Genomic DNA, 17000 nt, shown 5'->3' with positions numbered 1-17000 from the left:
ACACTCAAAGCTGCTGAAATCTATTTGTGATTTAATGGCTCATAACACAGACAGCTTCCCCCATCATCATCCACTGCCCACCCAGGGGAAGGCCCTCTCGGGTATGAGATGTCTAGCTTGTACTTCTCTCGACAATGACTCTTCACAAAGGTTGCACCTTGGCCCCATCTGCTGCTTTCGAGAGGTAGAAGGTGGCAGTCCCTTTGTATTGTTCCTGTGAAAGAAAAAGGGCCTGAATATGAGAGCTCAGGACCCCCATATCTCTATCCCCCCACACACACACCCCCTTTGGCTACCTACCTGGATATGCTGCATGGCTCTTGTCGCTGCCCCTGCCTCCAGGAGAGTGACTGTACAGCCGCCAAAGCCGCCTCCAGTCATGCGACTGCCGTACACTCCGGGTACCTCAAGGGCCAGCGTCACCAACTGATTCAGCTCAGGACAGCTCACTTCGAAGTCATCCCTGGACAAGTCACAAGGCTATATAAGGTTGGGGGAAGGAGCCAGGAAGAGCCCAGTCTCAGAGGACATCTGGTGTGCTAGGTACACTGGATCTGGGGAGGCACCCCGAGCCTACCTCAGGGAGTTGTGGCTTTCCACCATAAGTTGGCCAAAAACTTTGTAGTTATTTGTGCTCAGAGCAGCTGCGGCCTCCGATGTGCGCTGAATTTCACTAACAACGTGCCGTGCCCGCCGGTATTCCTCCTTGGTCAGCAGCTCCTTCCCAGCTAAGAGGAAAAAGGTCTCAGCAATATCTGACATGCTAGGGTGGGAGTGGGGTCCCCTGAGGAAGAAGAGTTTCCAAAGGGTAGAAGATAACCAGCCCTGCTCCTCCCCCCCACCCCCATATCTCAGTGGAGATGATAGCAAGGATTTCTGGGTAGGTCTCAGGATTACTATGTTTGGTGATAAGTGAAGGTCAAAAGGGCAGCTCACGCTAAGGATGCCTGGATGGTGTCACACATACACAAAGCCCATCACCATGCTCATCTCCTGGACAGTATCACCAGCCCCCTTACCCTCTAGGTCTTTCATGTCTACTTCTCTCAAACTCTTCTTGCCCAGTGCCTTGGCAGCTGATTGACACTGATGTCGACGTATAGGGTATTCAGAGGAACCGAGTGAGTGACGAACATTGGAGTTGGTAATGAGCAAGGCTACCCCTGGGTCTGACAAGGGCACCGGGTGTGTTTCTAGGGACCTGGGGAGAGAAAAAAGACCAAGAGTCCACATCTCATGTCATCTAATGGGTACCAACCACCCCTAGAGGCACAGGAAAAGGACACCCTTGTGCCCTCTCTGGGCTGGGTGAGAACACCAGGATGAGAGAAGCAGCAAGGAAGCCAGGAATACAGAGTGTAAAAGAGGAACAAAGAGGGGGGCGGCTAGGTGGCAGAGTGGATAAAGCACCGGCCCTGGATTCAGGAGTACCTGAGTTCAAATCCAGCCTCAGACACTTGACACTTACTAGCTGTGTGACCCTAGGCAAGTCACTTAACCCCCATTGCCCCACCAAAACAAAACAAAACAAAAAAAAGAGGAACAAAGTTCCTGACCTGCAGTCAATGAGCAGTGCGTGGCCCTTCTGCCCGAACAGTGAGATGAGCTGGTCCATGATGCCACAGGGCACCCCCGCGAAACTGTGTTCTGCCCGCTGACACACGTGGGCAGGCATGGCTGCTGCCCCAGAGGCTATGGCACATAGGTGGAGTATAGTGGGGGAACTAGGGCTAAGTAGGATACAAGGGAGCAGGGAAGGAGGTTTGCCCTCGGGAACCCTTGGTCCAGGGTGAAAGGGTAGTAATAAGGGTTTAAGGGAAAGAGTTAGCCCCAAGGTGGGGCACCCAGGCAAGATTCCCACCTCCCTCCCTTAAGCCAAGGTGAGAATAAAGTTTCTCCAGTAATTAGGGGTTTCTATCGGGAAAGGGCAAGGAAGTAGGGGCCTGGGCAAGTTACCTGGGCAAAGCTGCTGCAAGAAGGTATAAGTTGCCACTTCCAGGGATGCAGAACTGGACAGTCCACCCCCTAGAGGCACTGAGCTGGCCACCACTGCATTGAAACCAGGGAGGGGACCAGATGCTAGGGAAAAAATTAGGGAGAAAGAATTAGGGGGCTGTGAGATGAGATCACCTGGGTCAAAGAGGTCGGACCTAATTAGGTAGAAGTAGTAGCTGGCATGTAAAAGAACTACAGTGACCTACATCTCTAGAGGGTTACCCTGCCTAGATGTCAACTCCTCTATTATGAGCTGTGTATCTTCCAGCAGTTCCCAGAGAATATAGTAATTGTCCAGAAGGACTCCTCTCTCTCCTTCCTCACAGTCACATACCTGGGTAATACTGTATCACCCCCTTCACATAGTTGGCCCAATGAGGCAACCCAGGTTCCAGAGGCTGCTCTGCAGTGGGTACTGGGAACTCTACCAGCTTTGGCTCATCAGCATGCTCTGAAGTTGTCACAAGAGAGATGAGGCCATCCAACCGTGGAATTCCTACCATCACTGTCACCAGCTCCAGAGCCTGGCAAGGGAGGAAGAATAGAGAGGCTTAGCCTATGGTATCTATTAGGACCTTCATGAATGTTTAAAAATTGGGCGAGTGCCAAGGACAGACAATCCTGGGAGTCCAGGCCTTGGACTCCCCCCTCCCAACAAACTGTTCTTCATTCCCTGGACTCTGTGAGAAATAATTATTAATAATCAATATCTTGGGGGACCCAGCGATCTCCCCTTTTTTCTTAAGGAAAGCTCTCCTCCCATCAAATCTGAACCCCAAGCTTACAAAGAAATTGGATGAAGAGTTACTGATAAAATTCAACCACACCTAGGTGGCAAAGTATTTGGGGGGAGGGACAGGTCTTACATTCTTTCTCTGATGTCATCCCTGGATTTAAAATGAACCCACTTCCAATCATGTCAACCAATCAGATTTGAATTAACTAATTGATTTGATTGCTGTGTGTTGGACCTCCTACAGCTGTAAGGGCACCCCAAGGGTGAGGAGGGGGTCTTTGGTCTGAGATGCCAATAGATCTTTTATTAATATCCTGCCAGCCATATTAATAAAATGGCTAAATTATCCAGAAACTTTGTCTGTTAAATGTTTAATCAAGACAACTCTGAAATGGGAAGGGGGGGGGGGGAAGGGGGGGGCAGCTAGGTGGCAAAGTGGATAAAGCATCCAGCTTCTAGCTGTGTGACCCTAGGCAAGTTACTTAACCCTCATTGCCCCACCAAAAAAAAAAAAAAAAGAGTACGACTATGTTAAACAACTCTGAAATGGGAACTGGTGGGGGGAAGAAGGGGCTGGTCCCCAGAAAAACTGTTAGCACTGAACTGGCAGTGGGGGCTCTAACCTCCCCACCCCCCATCCCTCCTGGGTCTTCGGGGATAAGGCCAACTGCTACAATAAACACAGGTCTGGACTCTGCCCCAGGAATCAGGGGCTCCCAGTACAATATGGTAAAAGGGAAGAGGTCAGAGGAAGAGCAGCAGCAAAGAGGCCCAGATCGCTTGAATGGGGAGGGTAACCTTGGACCTAAACTAATCTGCCTTTTAAAACAGCAGTGTGGGATAGCAAAAAGGGCTTTGGATTGGGAAGACTTCCCAGGTTGGGCCATAGCTACTTATGTGACCTCTGGGCCTCAGATAAAAGAAAGGATTAGTATGAGAAGCTCTCTGGAGACCCTTTCAGCTTCCAAATCTGATATATTTGACTTTTTTCAGGTAAAAGAAAGGCCTCAAACTAGAATCTCTCTCAAATCCTTTTCAGCTTTAAATTTGTGTGGTTTATCTTATTGTAGAGTCAGGGACCTCAGGGTGTCTGCAGAGGAGTTAGGAATTCCACCCTACCCCCTCCAAAATGAGCCCGATTTTTGGAAATGCCACCTGCCCTGGGCAGGTAAATCCAATGGAATTGACTGAAAGCGCCAAGGAGGTGCGGCAGCGCCAGTGGCCACAGCGGCAGCAGCAGCCAGGGTACGTTCTCCCAGCAAACTTTTATTTCCCCAGAGAATCCCTCTTCTTCCTTCCCAGTGACACGGGGAAAAGCCACAATCCTAAACCAGCTGGGTTACTCACCCAGCTGGCCTTTACCCCCAAAACCCCAGGAGTCCCCAAAGGCACCAGAACTGGATGCAAGGGGAATCCTCTCCCGCCATGCACAAGGAGCTGCTGTTTCCTTGCACATGGGGCGCATTCCCTTGCACAAGGAGCGAGTGTTTCCTTGCACACGGGGCGCATTCCCTTGCACAAGGAGCGAGTGTTTCCTTGCACAAGGAGCACATTCCCTTGCGACAGGGGCTGGGTGCGGCAGTTTCCCTTAAGAAACTTTAACTGGGGGCGGCTAGGTGGCTCAGTGGATAAAGCACCGGCCTTGGATTCAGGAGTACCTGAGTTCAAATCCGGCCTCAGACACTTGACTTACTAGCTGTGTGACCCTGGGCAAGTCACTTAACCCCCATTGCCCAGCAAAAAAAAAAAAAAAGAAACTTTAACTGGAGGAGAAGGGGGTCAGGGTCGTAGAGGTCTGTGAGATCCACCCAAGCACCCACCCCCGAGCCACGGGACCCTCACCATGGGCAGCACCAGGCCATCATTGTAGTCCGTATGCTCCCCGATCAGGTTGACCCGCCCAGGGGCAGACACGGCCAGGGTGGGTTCACAGCCAAACTCCTTCTGGAAGACCTTCCGCGCCTCTTCCAACAGCGCACAGACCTCAGGTTCCCGGGAAGTAGCGGCCATGGTACTCTCTCTAGCGCACCGAGCTCCAAAGTGAAGGTGTAGCCAAAGCCACCTCAATCACGCCAGCATGCTCGGGGGGGCGGAGCCTCGAGCGGGAAGCTCCCACTCGGGGCGCATCAGCCCCTCCCAGGACGTTCCTGTGTCCGAACCTTTCGAAGCTCCGGTATTCTACCCCGCAGGCGCCTCAAGCTCCTCCCCTAATCGAATTCCGCCTCGAAGCTCTCCTGGGGGGCAGGGGACGGACGTGCAGGCGGGCGCGTGCGTGCAAGACTTCGGCGAGGCTGTCAGGCTCGGGGTGTGCTTCTGCAACCTCGGCCATGGGCCCGTAACTTAGATTCTGAACTAGAAAGGACCTCGGAAACCATTTAAGTCCAATTTCCTGATTTCTCGGAGGAGGAAGCCGAGGCCCAGGAGGCTAAAGCCCCGACCTTGACCCGTTTTTGCCCTGAAAATCGCTCCTCCCCTAGTCTTGCCTTTTGCAAACATAGCCCGGCGGTGGTGGCGGGTAGGTCTAGTCTAGTTTCCTTTGCGGAGAGAAGTGGTTGACAGTTACCGAAGAAAAGCAACTCAGTTAAAGATGAGGACAATTGTCCATGGAGATGAGTCATCTCTAATAGTATATCTTTGATATACAGGGTGTACTAAAAGCCATCCTATATAACAATACAAGATGTGTTGTCTGGGCAGCTTGGTGGCGCAGTGGATAGAGCACCGGCCCTGGAGTCAGGAGTACCTGAGTTCAAATCCGACCTCAGACACTTAACATTTACTAGCTGTGTGACCCTGGGCAAGTCACTTAACCCCAATTGCCTCGCCAAAAAAGAAAAAAAAAAGATGTGTTGTATATCCTATCCCCAAGTCATCCTATATACTAACACAAGAATAAAAGATAGATGATTGTATATTGTTATGGGGGAAATGGTGGTGGGTGAGTGTACCTAGGAATTCCTCTTTAAAGAATTACACCCTCTAGCACGCATCTAATTAGAATAAAACATTTTATTTGGGCTCTAGAGAAAGGAAACCAAGAGAGAAATTCTTGGACTTCCAATGGGGAGATAACAAGGCACAGAGACGAGATTCTCTGAGATACTTATCTCCTGAGCAAGAGACAGGCAAATACTTTTATTTGGGACAGATGGTGGAGGGACTGATGGGGTGATCATCTGACCGTGGAAAGTTCCTTTTGGAGTGGAGGAAGGGTGGTGGTCCTGGAGTTAACTAAATCCCCATAGGGTGTGGCTTATCTCCTTAGGTATGTCAGTCCTTTGGTTTAGCTTCTCAAAGAGAAGGTTCTCTGAGTTGCTCCAGAAAACTCCTGAAGTATCCCAGGCCCATAACATATATCCCTGAGTCTTACTGCGATTTGAAGCTTAAAGCTGCGCTAAGACTATTGGTACTATATAGATATAAATAGATGATAGATGATAGAGATAACTACAAATTTACGGAGAACTGACTGATCCCCACCCCACTCCCCCCTTCCCAGACAAATGAATTGCCTGGGGCTAACCAATTTTTATCAATTCCAGACTCTTGATGGATTTATGGACCTCCTCCACCTCTCCCCAAGCAAACTATCCCCTCCCAATGGTTCCCAGCCTTACTCCCTGGACTTTATGTTATTATGTAAAAAGAGTCCACCGGGGCGGCTAGGTGGCACAGTGGATAGAGCACTGGGGCATGTGTGTGTACATACACATATATGCACATGAATATATACATATATACATATAGTTCCTATATGTATATGTAGGAAGTATATTTATAGATCTATACAGGAATGTACAGGACATAAAGGAATTTAATATAGAGATAAATCCATAGTAATATACATTCCTATATGTATATATAGGAAATATAGCTGTATGTAGGAAATATATATGAATACAAGAATGATAATGATATGGTGGGAAAATGGGTACGGGTTGGGGTTCTTAGGAATTCCTCTTTAAACTTAGTTAGAACAAGGTGATAGTTTATTTAGGAGCAAGGGAAGGGAAGGGTGGGGGGAGGGAAACCATGAAAGAAATCCTTAGACTTTTCATGGGGAGATTTGGCATAAAGCACATGGCTCAGAGGTACCAAATCTCCCCGAACAGGAGACCGGAAGGTACTTTTATAGATGACTGATGGGGGTGGACCATCTGCCCGTGAAAAGTTCCTTTAGTGAGAAAGGACCATCCCCACTGGTGGTAGCTGGGGGAATTGGGTGAGCAGTGGAGGACCATCCCCCACTGGTAGTGACTAAAGGAATTGGGTGAGGGGTGGCTATGGATCCCTCTTCAGGACACAAAGGCCGAAGCCACACCCAAACTTATCTCCCCAGGATAAGGGAGACCGGAATGAAGGGTAGGAATCCCAAACTAGCTCAGTCGGATTTGGTTCCTCTAGGCGTTATCTGTCTTCTGGTTTAGTTTCTCAAGGAGAAGATTCCTCGGTGTGCCCCAGAGAAATTCTGGGGTGCTCTGCGCCCCATGACAATAATATATATAAAAATGTTGGTTTTATTATTGTTGTTGTTGTTAAATATTGACTTCAGGTAGGATTTCTCTGCTTCCCTGCAATGGGTCTCTCTCTCTCTCTCTCTCTCTCTCTCTCTCTCTCTCTCTCTCTCTCTCTCTCTCTCTCTCTCTCTCTCTCTCTCCCTCTCCCCCTGGATAATAGGTCAGGGCTTGCTCAGGCTCTCAGGGGGTTCACTACTGGAAATCCATCTTTAGCTTTGAAGCCTCATTCCAAAGGAATAATGGTGAAGCATGCCACCCATTTCTTGACAGAGAGGGAAAGGATTCAAGATTCAAGCAGCTAGGTGGTTCAGTGGATAAAGCACTAGCCCTGGATTCCGAAGGACCCAGTTCAAATCTGGCCTCAGGCACTTGACATTTACTAGCTGTGTGACCCTGGGCAAATCACTTAACCCCCATTGCCCTGCAAAAAAAAAAAAACAAAAACAAACAAACAACAAAAAAGAGTCCACCTACATTAAGTAGTTTCTATTTAGAGTTCATAGGGGCTATACTTAATTCTGGAGCAGTTTTATAGTGTCTTTTGTCAAAGGTTCATTTACATTAAGTAGTTATATGTGACTCTGAGCCAGTCTTTTGGTTCCCTTTTGTTCTATTACCCCATAAAAACCCTGTCCTCAGTTCCCATCTTTGGGTATTCCTAGCTTCTAGCTAAAGTTCCTCTGCCCCAATTAAAGACCTTATTTCTCCTATATTGGTAGTTTCCTTAATTTACAGGTTATATATGTGTGTGTATGTGTGTGTGTGTATGTACACACATATATACATATATACATACACATACACACACATACACATAAAAACACAAATTATAGGCACACATTTATATACAGTACAAATGTGTGTGTATAGCTATAGTTCCTATATGCACATACAGGATCCATATAGATGGATATATATATATATATATAGGAGATATAGGAACTTCATATAGATACATAATGTGAGAAAATGGGTAAGTTGTCTCCTCTCAATGGGGATATAACAAGTCAATCATACTCCTCCTGACCTGTTTTTAGGTCAAAGGTCTCAGATCCTCTCCTCCCCCTCTGGCTAACAAAATCATATGGTTCAAGGAGCCCTGGTCTCAATAAAGTCTGCTCTGGAGTTGTGTCTATATAAGGAAGAATAAGGTCCACTCCTGAGTTATGCCCATATAAGGAAGAACTGAATAGGGATAGGCATTCTGATTAGCTAGTTTTTGGTGTAGATTGTAACCCTTGAGTAATCTGACCAATGATGAAAAAGGGGAGGGTCCATTCGCATTAGGGACTAGGGTTTAAAACAGGGCCTATGAGCCCCCTTTCTTTGCACCCAATAGCTGCACACTAGGGTGCCTCCTTCTCACAAGAAGGAAATAAAAGAGCCTTTGTCACATTGTCACATCCCTGCTGAGTTCTAAGAATTATTGAGAAGAGGATTGTTTTCCCTCACACATAACTACAGGAATCTGCATTCCTATGTGTATATACAAGACATATATGCAAATACAAAACTTATTATTTATGTGTGTATTAGCTATTATTATTATTAAATACAAAAACAAAGAGGGACCCTGCCCTTAAGAAGCTTTCTAATGGGAGAGACCATACATACAAAGAGAGTGGTGGCCAGAGAGGGGACCTTAGTCAAAAAGTTAAAGTTATACTAAGCAGAGCAAAAGAGGAGTAGATTGGGTCACCCCATCCAGGAACAATGACAGAGTGGTGGGTTGTTGGGGTTTTTTTAATTTAATTTTTATTTTCAGTTTCAAGTTTTCTCTCCTACCCCTCCCCCACTCATTGAGAAGATTAAAAAGATACAATACCCATTGTACATATGAAATCATGCAAAACATATTTCCACATTAGAATGGCAGAGTTGTTTTTATCATTGGCTCCAAAGCTGAGGTTAAAAAGGAACAAGCATTTTTGTTTCTTTCATTCTTTTTTTGTTACATTTTTAATTCCAAGGAACAAGCATTTATTAAGTTCCTACTGTATGCCAGACACTGTACTAAGTGCTTTACAAATATTGTCTCTATTATTATCCTCACTCTACTGTCAGGAAAGTGAGGCCAATTTTGTTTTGTTTTTTTTCATTTTTTTTTTTTTTTAGTGAGGCAATTGGGGTTAACTGACTTGCCCAAGGTCACACAGGTAGTGTCTGAGGCCAAATTTGAACTCAGGTACTCCTGACTCCAGGGCCAGTGCTCTATCCACTGCACCACTTAGCTGCCCCTGAGGCCAGTTTTGACAGTCTTCACACTATACACTGCACCACCTAGGGGCCTGCCTCGCAACCTTAGCCCTGCCCTTTCCAGTCTTCTTTCTTAGACCTTGCCTTCCCATGTACTCTGTGATACAGTAACACTGGCCTCCACTGATGTTTCTCACACAAGACACTCCATTCTCTGACTCCGATGTTTTTCCTTGGCTGACTCCCATGCATGGAAAGCTCTCTCTCCTCATCTCTGCCTCCTGGTTTCCCTGACTTCCTTCATGTTCCAGCTCAAATCGTACCTTCTCCAGGAAGCCTTTCCAAATCCCCTTTAATGCTAGTGCTAGGCCATGACCCTTATAAGGAATCAAGAATTCTGGCCAGGAGCAGGGCTAGCTAGGACTGATATCTCCTTCCTTCCCTGAAGGGACTGAAGTCCTACCAAGTTTCGTGCACAAAAGATCTGCCCCTCCCTATGCTCTATCCTTGCTATAGGGCTGCTCTGTAGTGACTACCCTCCAAACCTCTACCCCAGACAGAACCTGTGAGACTCAGGTCAGAAAGGCATGAGGAGGGACAGCTAGATGGTGCAGCGGATAGAGCACCAGCTCTGGAGTCAGGAGGTCCTGAGTTCAAATCTGACCTCAGACATTTAACACTTACTAGCTGTGGGGTTTGGTTTGATTTTTAGGCAATTGGGGTTAAGTGACTTGCCCAGGGTCACACAGCTAGGCCTGGGCAAGTCACTTTACCCCAATTGCCTCACCAAAAAAAAAAAGAAAAGAAAAAGAAAGGCATGAGGAGACCGCTCCTTTACAGCTATATCCCAGGAGTCTAGCAAATATTGACACAAGCTGTGCCATGAGTCACCCACTCCTATTTCTTTGTTTAAAAATGCATTTATTTGTATTCTGAACTTAACAATCATCAAGTAAAATGAGTCTTTCCTTATACATAATAGAACAGAAAAAGAAGATCAGGCATGAAACTGTGAGCCTTTATTGTCTGTGCTCCTTTCTGGCCTTCCTGCTTTAAAATAAATATATTTCTTCCATTATAAAGCATTTATTTCCACCACGCACACCCATTTAAAAAAATAATAATAGGGGCAGCTAGGTGGTGCAGTGGATAGAGCACTGGCCCTGGAGTCAGGAGGACCTGAGTTCAAATCTGGCCTCAGACACTTAACACTTACTAGCTGTGTGACCCTGGGCAAGTCACTTAACCCCAATTGCCTCACTAAAAAAAACCAAAAAGCAAAAAAAAAATAATAATAATAACAGGGGCAGCTAGGTGGTGTAGTGGATAAAGCACCACCCCTGGATTCAGAAGGATCTGAGTTCAAATCCAGCCTCAGTCACTTGACACCTACTAGCTGTGTGACCCTGGGCAAGTCACTTAACCTTCATTGTCCCGCCCCCCAATAATAATAATAAAAACAAATTCCTGGGGCAGCTAGGTGGCACAGTGGATAGAGCACCAGCCCTGGAGTCAGGAATACCTGAGTTCAAATCCAGCCTCAAACACTTAACACTTACTAGCTGTATGACTCTGGGCAAGTCACTTAACCCCAATTGCCTCACTAGAAAAAAAAAAGAAGAAGAAAAAAATAAAAACAAATTCCTGTATGGGCCACATCCAAAAGAATGGGCATCTCATTCTGTATATTTAGTCCCAGGAGTTGGCTGGAATTTTTCATCATCTGTACTCAAGAATCATGGTTGATCATCATTGATCAGGGTTCAAAATTGTTCCTTTTTAAAATTGTTCTTCTGGGGGCAGCTAGATGGCGCAGTGGATAAAGCACTGGCCTTGGATTCAGGAGTACCCGGGTTCAAATCTGGCCTCAAACACTTGACACTTACTAGCTGTGTGACCCTAGGCAAGTCACTTAACCCCCATTGCCATGCAAAAAAAAAAAATTGTTCTTCTGGTTCTGCTCACATCATTCTGCTTCAGTTCATACAAGTATTCCCAGGTTTCTTTGAAACTGTCCCTTCATTTCTTACACCACATTAGTATTCCATGATACATTCATATACCACAATTTGCTCAGCCATTCTTCAATTAATAAGTACCCCTTCCATTTCTGGTTCTTTGCCAATACAAAAAAATTGCTACAAGTATTTTTGTATATTTCTCTTCATTTTTTAAAAGGTGCCTCAATGAGTCTTTTCTTTCTTTTCCTTTATTTTTTTCTTCCCTAGCTCGTCTCCCCACCCTCACTGAGGAGGAAAAAAAGAAAGAAAAACAAAGTGCTTCTAACAAATATGCATAATCAAGTAAAACAAATATCTACTCTGGTTGTATCTGAAAATGTTTTATGACTTATTCTCTATCTTTTGGGGGGGAGGGCAATGAGGGTTAAGTGACTTGCCCAGGGTCACACAGCTAGTAAATGTCAAGTGCCTGAGGCCAGATTTGAATTGGGTCCTTCGGAATCCAGGGCTAGTGCTTTATCCACTGAACCACCTAGCTGCTTGAATCTTGAATCCATTCCCTCTCTGTCAAGAAATGGGTGGCATGCTTCACCATTATTCCTTTGGAATGAGGCTTCAAAGCTAAAGACAGATTTCCAGTAGTGAACCTCCTGAGAGCCTGAGCAAGCCCTGACCTATTAGCCAGGGGGAGAGGGAGAGAGAGAGAGAGACCCATTGCAGGGAAGCAGAGAAATCCTACCTGAAGTCAATATTTAACAACAACAACAATAATAAAACCAACATTTTTATATATATTATCATTCTTGTACTCATATATATTTCCTACATACAGCTATATTTCCTATATATACATATAGGAATGTATATTACTATGGATTTATCTCTATATTAAATTCCTTTATGTCCTGTACATTCCTGTATAGATCTATAAATACACTTCCTACATATACATATAGGAACTATATGTACATATATTCATGTGCATATATGTGTATGTACACACACATATACATGATGTCACAAAAATCTTAGTGCAGCTTTAAGCTTAAAATTATACTAAGACTTTTGGGATACACACTATATCAGGGGTATACAATATCCCTTTGTATCATTGGCTCTATAGTCACCCAACATTGTTAGCCACCCATAGTGGGGAGAGATTTTCTCCAAAGCTTGTTGGGGAAATGTCCGAGGACCTGAAGCAAGGTCTACTTCAACCTAATAGTTTCCTTAATAACATAAGAAAGTCTTCTGCTAGAGAAGGAATTGGAGAAAGGGAAGGAACCTAGTTAACATTTGTTATCTTTCTACTTGCTGGTCATATCCTTCCCTGGGACCCAGCTGTCTTGATTAACGACTCTCTCTCCCAGACTATTATTTTTTTCTTTTTTCTTTTTTTTCCGCTGGGCAATGAGGGTTAAGTGACTTGCCCAGGCTCACACAGCTAGTTATTGTCAAGTGTCTGAGGCTGGATTTGAACTCAGGTCCTCCTGAATCCAGGGCTGGTGCTTTAACCGCTGCTCCACCTAGCTTCCCCACCCCCCAGACTATTATTATTATTTTTTTTTTTTAGTGAGGCAATTGGGGTTAAGTGACTTGCCCAGGGTCACACAGCTAGTAAGTGTTAAGTGTCTGAGGCCGGATTTGAACTCAGGTACTCCTGACTCCAGGGCCAGTGCTCTATCCACTGCTCCACCTAGCCACCCCCCCAGACTATTATTTCTGAAAAGCTCCAGCTATGCCACACTTCACTGCTTACTTTCTGTTCAGGCCACCTTCCTCCTCTCTAACCCCTTGACTGCAACAGCTAAGCAGTACATTGAGTAAAGGGCTGAGTCTAGAATCAGGGAGGTGTGAGTTCAAATCCAGCCTCAGACACTTACTAGCTGGGTGACCCTTGGCACTTCACCCTGTTTGCCTCAGTTTCCTTATCTGTAAAATGAGCCAGAGAAGGAAATGGCAAACCATTCCAGTACCTATGCCAAGAAAACCTTAAATGGGTTCACAAAGAGTCAGACACTACTGAAATGACTGAACAACAACGAGCTTGTGAAGGGCTTTGAATGAGAATTGTATAATATATGTGATTCAGGAGGTAGTGGGGAACCATTGGATTTTATTGAATAGGGGAGAGATATGGTTAGCTACTAGCTTTAGGAAAGTAACCATGGTCCCGTTGGTGTAGGACTCACCCCTTATTGGTAGAGATCAAATGCCCTACACCTGTACAAGAAACATGGTGGAACTGGTGAGGAGCTGAGTTTGGCGGGAATAGAACATCAGTCTCTTGAAAATCTCCAGGAGACTTTTCTCTGGTCTCTTCAATTCTGCCCTTTCCCTAGGACATTGATCTCCACCAATAAGCAGTAAGTCCCATACTAATGGGCTTTGAGCCTGGAGTAAATGGAATATGGATAATCATCAGTCAGAACACATTTCTTAAGTGCCTTCTAGGTGCTAGGTCATCCTCTGCAATGCAGGTCACTGCTAGTTGTCTTGACTTTTGTCACTGGACCTTGATGATTCTGAAAGAGAGTGAGGCTTACCACTTTGTGCAACTCTGCCTTACTTAAATCCAGTTCATGTGCAGGTCAAGACATCACCCTGTGGGGGAAGCTGGGTGTCACAGTGGATGGAGCACGGGTCCTGGAGTCAGGAGTACCTGAGTTCAGGTCTGGCCTCAGACACTTGATACTTACTGGCTGTGTGGCCCTGGGCAAGTCACTTAACCCCAATTGCCTCACTAAAAAAAAAAAAAAAAAAGTAAGACATCACTCTGTGATGTCACTGGTACTCTTCAAAACCGCATCTCCCAGTAAAATCTACTTCAGATTGTTTACTGAGTGTGTAGTTGTAGCTTTCGCCACCAGATGGTGCTCCAGCTACCCCTGAAAAATCTACCTGCTGTTTCCCAATTTGGGTGTGGCTACTATAGTCGGCCCCCCAGCTGCAACAGAGGTTCTCTAGTTGGAGAATCTGAGTTTACTTCATGGATCCGCTACTTGGGCCTAAGTATGTGACATTGCAAAAATCACTTCCCCTCTCCTGCCTTTGATTTCCTCATCTGTAAAATGAGGTTAAGAACGATTCCCCATTCATGTCCCTCCCTTCTTTGCAGAGGTAGGGGACTATGGAACTGTGGAACTCTGCATAAAATGCTGTTTGGTTAGTTTTGATGAACTTTTCTTTTGTGTCACAGAACCACCACCAACTCAAAAAAACAAAACAAAAACAAAAAAACAACCCAAACCCAGAGAGCTCACACAGGTTATATGCAATGGTTTGGGTTTTGGGGGGTTTTTGCAGGGCAATGAGGGTTAAGTGACTTGCCCAAGGTCACACAGCTAGTAAGTGGAAAACTTCTGAGACCAGATTTCAACTCACATTCTCCCGAATTCAGGGCTGGTCCTATTTTGCCACCTAGCTGTCCCATCACACAGATTATCACAACCACATTTAACTGGAAGAAATAAAATAAGAAGAAAGAGCTAAGAGTGGTTATAAGCAAAAGGCATCTTTATTCCATCAGAGGAAGGAAATTAGACACATGGGCCAGGGCCTTCACTGATACAAAGAGACTGGCTTTAGTGTCGGCAAATATTAATATAAATACCAATGGTTACGCAGTGATCTGTAACCCTGACAATGAGGGGGTAACAACAACATTGAGACAAATTTGATTCATAGTAGGGCTTCATGACTGGAAAGTAGGTTTCTGCATGTATTTGTCCAACCTCAGGGACCACCTAGTGCTTATGTGAAACAATTCTGAGATTTTGCTGTGGCCGAGTTCATCCAGAGGCTGAACACAAAGGATTGTTGTTACACCAAGCTCAGAACACAGCTTACTTGCTGACTCTTAGTTCCAGGAAACAGGGTGTTTCCTAAAGAGAGGGGTGGTCTTGGTATGGAGATCCTGACACTTTTTAATTCTTTCTTTCTTTCTTTCTTTTATGAGGCAATTGGGGTTAAGTGACTTGCCCAGGGTCACACAACTAGTAAGTGTTAAGTGTCTGAGGCTGGATTTGAACTCAGGTACTCCTGACTCCAGGGCTGGTGCTCTATCCACTGCGCCATCTAGCTGCCCCCTTTAATTCTTTTTTTTTTTTTTTTTTTTTTTTTGCGGGGCAATTGGGGTTAAGTGACTTGCCCAGGGTCACACAGCTAGTAAGTGTTAAGTGTCTGAGGTCGGATTTGAACTCAGATCCTCCTGAATCCAGGGCCGGTGCTCTATCCTTAATTCTTTATTTAAAAGGATGGCCCTCTGAAGGAGAGAAGAGGGTTATATTGGGAAATATAGGCCAATCCCCAATAGATAGTCACATGATATGTACAATTTTCCAGAATAATTGAAAATTATAAATGTCCACATGAAAACAGATTCCAAATCACTACAAATTAAAACAACACTGATGGGGCAGCTAGGTGGCGCAGTGGATAAAGCACTGGCCCTGGATTCAGGAGGACCTGAGTTCAAATTCGGCCTCAGACACTTGACACTAGCTGTGAGACCCTGGGCAAGTCACTTAACTTCCGTTGCCCCCCCCAAAAAAAAAACAAACAAACAAAAACAAAACAACACTGAGATTTCACCTGACTCTGGGCAATCTGGCAAAGATGAAAGATGATGGGGTAGAGGAAGCAAATGGCAGCAGTAATTCAGGGTTGGGATTTGACAAGATATAAGGCTATAGAGGTAGTCAGGAAGTGACTTTTTTTTTTTTATTTTAGTGAGGCAATTGGGGTTAAGTGACTTGCCCAGGGTCACACAGCTAGTAAGTGTTAAGTGTCTGAGGCCGGATTTGAACCCAGATACTCCAGGGCCAGTGCTCTATCCACTGCACCATCTAGCTACCCCCAGGAAGTGACTTCTAAAACCCATCTGCCAAATAAACCACCACTTCCTCTGGCCACTGCTGGGTGGCCTGGCGAAACCACTCTCCAACTTTCCTTTTTCTATCCTTCCGAACAGACTCATCTTAAATGTTGGATTTTTCTTTTCATTCTGATGAGAATATTGCAGCACATACCCAGCCCCACCCAAAACCCATTTCTTTATCTTTGGTATCCAGTTCCTGTATCCCAGAGTTTGACCCTAAAGGGAGCTTGTCTTTCTCTTGTCTGTTTCTCTTTCTTGTTTCTAGTCACACATTGATCCTTGTACTTTGATTTTACTTGGACAGAATTGTTTTGTTTTGTTTTGTTTTTTGTTTTTTTTTAGTGAGGCAATTGGGGTTAAGTGACTTGCCCAGGGTCACACAGCTAGTAAGTGTTAAGTGTCTGAGGCCAGATTTGAACCCACATACTCCTGACTCCAGGGCCGGTGCTCTATCCACTGCATCACCTAGCTGCCCCTTGGACAGAATGTTTTAAATAGTTTTTGATGCTACTCCTATTGGCCTCATTCTTAAGTAACTCGGGCAGGGGGAGGAGTCTTATTTTAATCTTTGAACTTCCTTCTAATTTCTTGAACAGCTAGATTAAGGGCTTTTTGTGGAAGTTTCTGTTTTCTTAGGTTCACTGGCCCCAGTGCACACTATTGCAGTGCTGTGAAAAGTGGTCTGAATTTAGGAGTCTTGGAATATCATTTTTTAT

The 17000-nt window shown here is 45.3% G+C and overlaps 1 protein-coding gene across 1 annotated transcript; it reads right to left on the bottom strand.

The window, feature by feature from the left end:
* Window positions 1-11: 11 nt before the first annotated feature.
* GALK1 (galactokinase 1) lies at window positions 12-4929 on the bottom strand. The gene is made up of 8 exons (XM_044004260.1): window positions 4574-4929; window positions 2330-2519; window positions 1957-2079; window positions 1557-1692; window positions 1020-1201; window positions 578-728; window positions 301-463; window positions 12-214 (listed from the first exon to the last, which is right to left on the bottom strand). The coding sequence occupies exons 1-8, from the start codon at window positions 4739-4741 to the stop codon at window positions 143-145; spliced, it is 1185 nt and encodes a 394-aa protein (XP_043860195.1). The 5' UTR covers window positions 4742-4929; the 3' UTR covers window positions 12-142.
* Between the last annotated feature and the right edge of the window lie 12071 nt (window positions 4930-17000).

The sequence above is a fragment of the Dromiciops gliroides genome, chromosome 4 (genome assembly GCF_019393635.1).
Source record: "Dromiciops gliroides isolate mDroGli1 chromosome 4, mDroGli1.pri, whole genome shotgun sequence".
Lineage (NCBI taxonomy): Eukaryota > Metazoa > Chordata > Mammalia > Microbiotheria > Microbiotheriidae > Dromiciops > Dromiciops gliroides.
The sequence above is the reverse complement of the archived record's forward strand: the minus strand, read 5'-3'. Positions and strand labels throughout refer to the sequence as shown.

Excerpts from the sequence above, each read along its gene's own strand:
- GALK1 (XM_044004260.1), bottom strand. The coding sequence starts at position 4,741 with ATGGCCGCTACTTCCCGGGAACCTGAGGTCTGTGCGCTGTTGGAAGAG. Across the intron at positions 1,202-1,556 it reads GCACTGCTCATTGACTGCAG|GTCCCTAGAAACACACCCGG; the intron begins GTCAGGAACTTT and ends TTCTCTCCCCAG. Across the intron at positions 464-577 it reads GAAAGCCACAACTCCCTGAG|GGATGACTTCGAAGTGAGCT; the intron begins GTAGGCTCGGGG and ends TGACTTGTCCAG.